This window comes from Hylaeus anthracinus, unplaced genomic scaffold (assembly GCF_026225885.1).
Source record: "Hylaeus anthracinus isolate JK02 unplaced genomic scaffold, UHH_iyHylAnth1.0_haploid 11589, whole genome shotgun sequence".
In the NCBI taxonomy this organism is placed as follows: domain Eukaryota; kingdom Metazoa; phylum Arthropoda; class Insecta; order Hymenoptera; family Colletidae; genus Hylaeus; species Hylaeus anthracinus.
The window spans coordinates 1-8,364 of record NW_026534006.1 but is presented as its reverse complement, the minus strand read 5'-3'; the positions used below and the strand labels follow the sequence as shown (position 1 = coordinate 8,364).

The 8,364-nt window shown below is 38.9% G+C and overlaps 1 protein-coding gene and 1 long non-coding RNA gene across 5 annotated transcripts; one reads left to right on the top strand and one right to left on the bottom strand.

Annotated features, from left to right (window-relative positions):
• Positions 1–2,706: 2,706 nt before the first annotated feature.
• On the bottom strand, positions 2,707–4,123 carry LOC128896587 (uncharacterized). The gene is made up of 3 exons (XR_008462034.1): positions 3,541–4,123; positions 3,303–3,389; positions 2,707–3,206 (listed from the first exon to the last, which is right to left on the bottom strand). It is a non-coding gene; the product is annotated as an uncharacterized LOC128896587 (long non-coding RNA).
• Positions 4,124–4,309: 186 nt separating this feature from the next.
• LOC128896586 (uncharacterized) lies at positions 4,310–6,272 on the top strand. Of its 4 annotated transcripts, XR_008462032.1 has the most exons (6): positions 4,313–4,621; positions 4,707–4,915; positions 4,980–5,232; positions 5,372–5,534; positions 5,606–5,830; positions 6,028–6,272. XR_008462032.1 is itself a non-coding variant. In XM_054159954.1 (5 exons), exons 2-5 carry the CDS (start codon positions 4,796–4,798, stop codon positions 5,607–5,609), a joined length of 540 nt encoding a protein of 179 aa, XP_054015929.1. In that variant the 5' UTR covers positions 4,310–4,621; positions 4,711–4,795; the 3' UTR covers positions 5,610–6,272. The 4 variants fall into 4 exon arrangements, 2 of the variants coding, with proteins under 2 accessions (XP_054015929.1, XP_054015928.1); XM_054159954.1 differs by having other exon boundaries at positions 4,310–4,621; positions 4,711–4,915; positions 5,606–6,272; XM_054159953.1 differs by having other exon boundaries at positions 5,606–6,272.
• The last annotated feature ends 2,092 nt before the right edge of the window (positions 6,273–8,364 follow it).

Here is an 8,364-nt window from a genome sequence, read left to right as displayed (position 1 = left end):
ATAATAACAATAATATACACTTCCTGTAATTTTATAATCGTAGTTCTAAGATTCCTTCGATGCAAAACCGGCATTTTTCATCATTTTTTTGCGTTTTTTATTTTTCACAGTTTGGATTTTGAACTGAAAAATCTGAAAGAATTCTGGAATATGTGCCTCACTAACTGGAATATCTCTGACTTTTTTCAAAATTTTTCATGCAGCAGGACAAGAGAAATTGGTCAAAATTGTGATTTTTGTTTTTTCTTGTTTACTCCCCCACCCGTCGAGATAGGAACTTGAAACTTGGCACAGATTAGTCTTTTTTGATAACCTATCGAATACATCATCGCGAATCGAAATCGGTCTAAGGGCACTTTTGACCCCCAAACCCGGCTATACCCTTTCCATATATGGGAATCACTGACGTATCCCCACCAATATCTAGGGATATATAAACCCATGATTTTTGTTACTCGGGGGATTAAAACGAAAGAGTTACACGTAGAGTCACGTAGAGTAGCATCACGTTGGTCATCTGCAGAGAGTGCTTCAGTGAGATCGGGCTTCAGATCCCTTTTGTATCACAATCAACCATATAGATCCGCGTAGCCGGTTTAAATTTTATTTTGGCAATAGAAGCATTCTCGACCCCCACATCGCCAGTGCGTTAACACCGTGCAACAATTAGGTAATTAAATTCATACACTAACCGCGACAACACGACACTGTACAATTGTACTATTAGAATTATTCAGTTTTGAATATATAATCATTTTTTAACCTTAAAAGGTCTGTTAAATTAAAACCTTCACCATTGGAATAAGCAATCCTAACCAGTATAACGATCCCACAACATAATAACTTTACCGCTCGAGTTATTATTTGTTTAGAATTAATAGTTGCGAGGCTTTATCCACGATGCGTATTATATTCCAACGATACGATTCAATCCTTACCTAACCTTCCCAACGGTTACCCTTTACCGGGAGATACCAATTCCCAGCAGCTATCTGACTTCGCGTCGGAGTCGTCTGCGATTTCTACTCCATCCTTAATCTTTGAACTCATTGAAATAAACAGGACTAATCGTATCTTCTTCGATTCTTGAATTCAACCCACTCGCAGGGCTCACACACGCGTCGCTATCGCCCTGGCTCGTAACAGAGATATCGTAATATCATGTCATGAATCTGCCAGAAACGGTATTTTTCGTATGATTTTCCCGTCGTCAACCCTTAGCCAATAGGAGCTAAGCAAAAGCCGAGCGACGTTCGTCGACTCTCGGAATCATTCGGTTCGAAATGACTCGTCGGCCATCGAGGGTCGAGAGTCGAAACAAATGGTCATCATTCATAACCTGCCAAGAGTCAAAAGTTTTTACACTTTTGCATTATTAATTATATTTATATCAGCAAAATGTTTTCAATTTAGACTTTTTATGTAGGGTTTAATAACAAATTGCAGCCAGTGTTGTAAAGTGTTGATCGATCTTGATTACAAGGTAAGTTGTCAAAATCTGAATTGCCAGATACCTTTATTCATACAGAAAACTGTTTTTAATATAGATCCATACCACCAAAATGTTTTGAATTTAGACTTTTTATGTAGAACTTATACAAATGAAGAGAACCACAGGCTTGGAGGTTATTCGTTAACAAATTGCAGCAATTGTTGTAAAATGTTTATCCATTTTCATTACAAGGTAAGTTATCAAAATCTGAATTGTCAGGTACCTTCATTCATACAGAATAGATCCATACCACTAAAGTGTTTTTAATTTAGACTTTTTATGTAGAGCTTATAGAAATGGAGTCACTTTCTCATTTCATCATTAACATTAAAATTTCTTGTAGCAAGAAAAGAAAATGCAGATATATATAATTATTTATAAATTGAACGAATAAATGTTTATAATTAATAAATTATATGAAATATATATATATGTTACGTCCCAACTAGTTTGGGACTTCCTTTAGGGATTCTTGTCTTCGATTAAAGAGCTAAAGCTCACCTTATCTGTATTTAATTGGAAAAGAAGGAATTTTGGGATTCTATAATAATTGTCACTAAGTTTGAGTATTAACAAATATAATTATGAAACAAAACTGAGTTTGGGATTACTTACAAACAAGAATAAAAATTATACAATTGAAAATGGTTTAACAATACCAATCGTTGATGGTATTGGCTGTGGCGAGGATCTGGTCTGGTTGTACACTCGCGACACGGAACTCTAATAATTGGCGAATAATAAACGTCGGACTTTCGTAGGTAACTCCGCGATGACTCTATCTTTAGTGCGTATGTTCTCACTTACGCGAACTCTTTACTTTGCTGGAGATACGATACACGATACCTAAATGAGACTAACGCGAGAGATTAACCTGTCCGCGACTACAGAATACACAAAAGAAAAGCCGCCCGTGGTCGTGACCACGGGTTTATATACCCCCTAGATCCTCGCAAGGCGCGATCGTAATTTCGAAATCTTAATTTCTACATTTCCGAATCTGGGACATGTCGCAAGTTCGATGGCCGATTCGTATGCAACGGCCTAACATCGCTGACGCCCGTTTGCTGACTCGCGGTTTGCATTATTTCGTTCCCGAGGAACGATTTTCGCATCGTTTACCGAGCGCATTCCTTAAAGTCTATTGATCTTAACTTATTCGCAATGCGAGGTCGATGAAAAGGGACACCGGCAGGGCCGGATGTAACATATATATTATAAATTATAATATAATTATTATAAATTGTAAATATAAATATTTATATGTATTATTTATATATATATATATATATATATATATATTATAATCTTTTGTAAACACAATACAATATAATACATATATTGTAATCTTTTGTAATTATAGTCTTTTGTAAACACCCCATTGTATTTTATACACATACATCATTTACACTGTATTTATCAAATGTAACAAATTAAATGCTGAAAAACTGTTGAATGAAAACCAAAAGTAAAGATATGAGTAAGTAAAAAATTTATCTTCTATTAAATTCTGTACAGTAATTTGACTATCACTTATACAAATGTCCCTATCTGAAAAACGATTTTAATTAATAATCTAATATTTAAAAACTTGAACATCAGTGAAAATATGAATGAAGGTGAAACATACTATCTGTCATATTATCTACATTTATGTGTAATGCGTTCGTGCAAATATAACTGGGTCTGTTAATAGATGTCGATGAAATATCGCCTAAAAATACATTAAACATGAACCCAATAAAATTTACTAACTTTTTAATACATAATCTAAACATTAATAGGATAAACTTCGTGATCAGAAATTTACCCTCTATTGCTTCTTCCTTTTTCTCATTTTCTAAATATACACACGGCCCGTTTTCTGTACAGCTGCATATTATAAAAATGTCATTATCTGCAAAGAATAATGTACATAAATAATTAGTTGGTAAGCGTGGGAACAACAAAAAAAAGCAACTGAAAATCATGCTAATTTTAGTAGTATTTAACCTTGAGCACACTTGAAACAAGAGTAATGAAAAATGAACATATATAATAGAACGCACCTACTATTGAACTATATGTAGTTACTCCTTAACTTTCCATGCATACTGTTTGGAGTTCGGATTAAAAAATGTAAAATTTAAATTGGTTCTTCTTGTCTGAAGAAGATCTGTCGGGAAGGGCAGTTGGCGTAAACGAAATAATCGTAGCACTGAATGTTCGTTGTAACAAATGGAATTTAATGTTCGTAAATGTAACTTAAACTTAAATTTATACGAAACTAATTAATAAACAAAATAACAAAAATCACTGAATTATAGTCTTGGCTGATTAACTGATTCGGTTGAGAATAATTTTGGTACGCACAAACTCGCGTTACGGTAATCGCTTCTTAGAATTCGCACGTGGTACTCGCGTGGCGATTCGGAGAAGAAGAAGGAGAGGAATCGGAAACGAACATAGGTTGCCAAAAAACGGGAGCAGGTGGGAATGCGCGTGGTCCGTAAATCGATCAATTACGCAATGATCGATTGACGACACGGCAGGAGCGGATCTCTCTTTATGAGAGCCCCTTGCCACACATTCGGATATTCAAACATCCCGGCCCCCATTGAATGGTTACATTCAAATACACGCGCCCTCTTCAATTGGTGTAGAGGGAGCGCGTCGCGATGACGTGGCACGCGTGCATCCGAGTGAAGTGTGGTTAGATCGACAATCGTAATGTTCATGTGCGTGATTTGCTCAACGATAAGTTCTTATTCTAAACGCGTTACAATTACTTAACTAAATCTAATGGATTACAACGACGTTGGCTTCCTTATTATTTACAGATATTTACAAATTTTACAAGTCCAGTTGTACTGCGTACGGAAATATGGCAGCTCGCGGAGTTACGACGTCTGACCTTAACAGTTGCCTTGGTCATGGGACGTAGTATCGCCTTCTTCGGTCTTGTCGTTGATCGGAATCGGCAAAAAACATATCTTCGTGATCGGTCTAGTGTACTCAGGGCGTGCCGTTTTGACCTTGACCACGCGGACGAGCCCATCGTCCCCAGGATGGCAAGCGGTGATACGGCCGAATTCCCACATGCTGGGGGAAAGGTTGGCGTTGCGAAGGAGCACAATTTGGCCTACTCTGGTAAGATTTTGAACGGTACGCCATTTTGGCCTTTGGTGTAGAGTGTGAAGGTAATCATTGGACCATGCCTCCCAAAATGTTTCAGAAAGACGCTGAACCATCTGCCAGCGAGACAGTCTTTCCTCTCTAAGGTTAAGTACACTTGGTTCCAGTGGAGTCGCAAGGTTTGTCCCGATGAGGAAGTGGGCTGGTGTCAACACTTCGAAGTCATCGATACTGTTTGACATAGCAGCGAGGGGGCGTGAGTTTAAGTACGCCTCAATGCGACAGAGAAGCGTTCCCATCTCTTCTTGGGTAAGTGTATGTGTATACAGCGTTTAAGGTGCGTTTTGACGCTTTTAATCGCTGCCTCCCATAGTCCCCCAAAATGTGGAGCAGCTGGGGGTATAAACTTCCATTTCACTCCATCAACGGCGATTCGATTAGCGAAATTTGGGTCGTCGACTGCTGCTCGGAACGCCTGGTCGAGTTCCTTGTTTGCTCCTTGAAAGGTGGTGCCATTATCGGAGTAAAGGAACGTCGGCATTCCTCGTCGGGCTACAAAACTGTGGAATGCGGCAACGAATGCGGCGGAGGAATAATCATTCACCAATTCGAGGTGAATCGCCTTGGTAGTTAAACAAATAATCAATGCGATATAAGCCTTTCGAGCCTTGTAACCTCGGCCAGCGGTTGGGCGTACGAGAATCGGACCCGCATAGTCTACACCGGCATCTAGGAATGCCCTTTTAACCTCTGTAACTCTTGCAGCTGGGAAGTTTCCCATGAGTTCCTTGGGGGCTTCTGCCCTCTCGCGAGTACATGGCACACAATTGTACAACACGGCGCGAATAGTGGCTCTGGCTCTGAGTATCCAGAACTCGGTTCTCAGTTTGGCAAGAGTTAATAATGGTCCAGCGTGCAAATTTTGCAAGTGAGTATTCATTATTATTACTCTAGATAATGGGTGGGAGCGCAAAATTATGGGAGTTTTTGCCTTTTCAGCTAATGGCGAGTTCATCAGACGACGTCGAGCTCGAATAAGTCCTTCAGAGTCAAGGAATGGTACCAATGCACTGATTGGGCTTGGCTTAGGAATCGGTGTGGAGGCCTTAAGAAGTTGGAGTTCATGGGGAAATGATTCAGCTTGCATATATCGCAGGAAAAAGAGTTTCGCTCGCTCCACTTCACAAGGTCGCAAGGTCATGGAATTTGAAACGGTCGGTCGAGGTGAGTGCTTTTTAAAAGTTTTCGTATGGTTTTATCGAGAAAACGATATAAATATGCGGCAACTTTTTGCAATTTTGGCCACGAGGAAAACCGCGTCATTAGTTGCCATGTTTCCTCGACTGCGAGTGCGCAATTTAATTCGCGAATTCTTTCTTCTGACGAATTATCAATGACGCCTTGAAACGAGGCCGGCCAAGAATCCGAGGAAGCAGACAACCATGACGGACCGTGCCACCACAAAATATGGTTGCTAAGTTGGGAGGGATAGAGACCGCGAGAAGCGCAATCTGCAGGATTGTCACGAGTTGGCACATAACGCCATGCAATGTCTGGTAGTAATTGCTGTACTTTCGCTACTCGATTGGCAACGAAGGTTTTCCAGCGGAATGGAGGCTGCGGCAACCACTGCAAGGTTATGCTTGAGTCGGTCCAGCAATAACAATCGATCGCGGAATAGCTTAAACACTACCGCATGTAGTATATATTTATATTCAAATTAGGAGCGGAATCCAAATGGATTAATGCATTCAATCAACGAACCGCCACGTACATTGTTAAAACATTCAACGTGGGTGATCAAGCGAGGGAAAGTCGAAAGTCAGGAGAGAAAAGGCAACGTTCGCTGAAAATACTTGAAAGATTCATTATAGACTATGTCGAATCGCCGTTTCCATTGGAATGCATTTCTTTAGAATTCGAGTCGAGTTAACTTTTGTTTCAGCTCGTAAGATCCTTGAAAATAACAGACTTGCGCTGTACCTCGGTTCGCCTTTCCGGCGATTTCTTCAAGAGGGTAATAAATTTCCTTAAGGGGATAGACACGGGTAATGCAGCGAGGTGACATTACCGGCAAAACTGGGCGTAAAAAGGGGTCCGTGATTTTTTGCTTTTCGTCCTTGTATTAGCATATTATAGGCTGAATGAGGGCTCAGAAAGGAAGCTTGAATACATTCGGGGCTTGTCATAATTCAACGAGATCTTGTTAATATCTAATAATATGAGTATCCAAAGTAGAGAAAGAATACGATAAAATACATCTGCAGAATCCAAGTATTTGTAAGTCACTATAAGAGTTTTGTGACTCACACGATGGTCAGCCCCGGATGTATTGAACCTTTCTCTTTCAAATGAGCCCTCATTCAGCCCAAAATATGCTACAATAAGGACGAAAAGCGAAAAATCGTAAGGCATTCCCAAAATCGAGTTCTGCCATTTTGTGGATAATGGTAGAGCACGTCACGTACCAAATTTAGTTCAGGAAATCGGTATGAAATGGCGGTTACTGAGGACGACTGCTAACGTGAATATCGATACATTGCGACGTTGTCATTCTGGCATAACAGCGTCTATCCTTTCCTCACGCTCCGCTGTTGCCATTTTACTGAAGTCGAAATATTCTTACTATTTGCCGACGTCGACAGAGCATAGGAACAGACAGCGAAAAAAGAGTAAAAGGAAACATTTACAAGCCTAGTATCATAACCAATTGTCATAACAATATCGTGTTTGGTCTCATTTTAATCAGGAAAATCTCACCAATATGTTAGTGAAGTTTGTATTAAAAAAAAATTAACAATACAAAAAGTTAGTTTGTCGCATTATTGTTTCACAGATTAGTAGGCATTTAAATTTTTTACGATCACTTCGACTCTCACAAGGAATGTTTTTTAGGTATCCGCCTCCAATTGTTTTGATTTTTGGTTATGTTTTAAAGGGGCGAAAAATAAAATATACGTATTTTTGTATTTTCGCCTGTTTCATATTTAGGAGGTGAAACGACCCCCTAAAGTTTCAGCTGCGATAGTCTATCTCCGAAACTATCATAAATAGAAGAAAACTTTTTAAGAAAAAGTTTCATGTTTTCTATCTGCATATAAAATCTAACCCTAACTTTTGTAAAAAAAATAAATTGTTTATAACATTATTTTAAAAGTAATTACAGTTTATATAACGACTAAGAAGAACATTTTTTCTGAATCTATTGATGTATCGTATACTGTGTTTGCCTCTTACATTTTTGCGCATTAATACACTACTCCCAACAATTAGCAGGACACTTTTTCAAACCGTCGTAACTATGGGAGTTTTCAACCGATTGAAATGAAACTGCGTGAGGAGTACTTTTGAAGTGTCCCCTAGGCGTGTGTAAAGTTGCATTGGCGATGGTTGAAAAACGGCTCTTTGAAACAGGCCAGGGATGACGGAAGAGGTTGAAAAATTCAAAAAAACCTTTGGGACGACTTTACTTGATGCCCTCTACAAAAAGCACCCCTTGAAATCCCTCTCGGACAAACCCACCCCCTCTAAAATCCACAATTTTTGGACGACGGACTCGATTTTGGGCTCAATGCTTTCTCTGGAACTTTCTCGCTCATAAATATGTGGACACGTACTACTTTCAATAAATAATTAATGTACATCGTAAATTATTACTATACATCTTTTGTTGCTAAATTCTATATTGGATGTATTTAACAACATTTGATTATATTAAATATTTCCACTGCCATGTTTAATTTTTTAGTGGAACTATG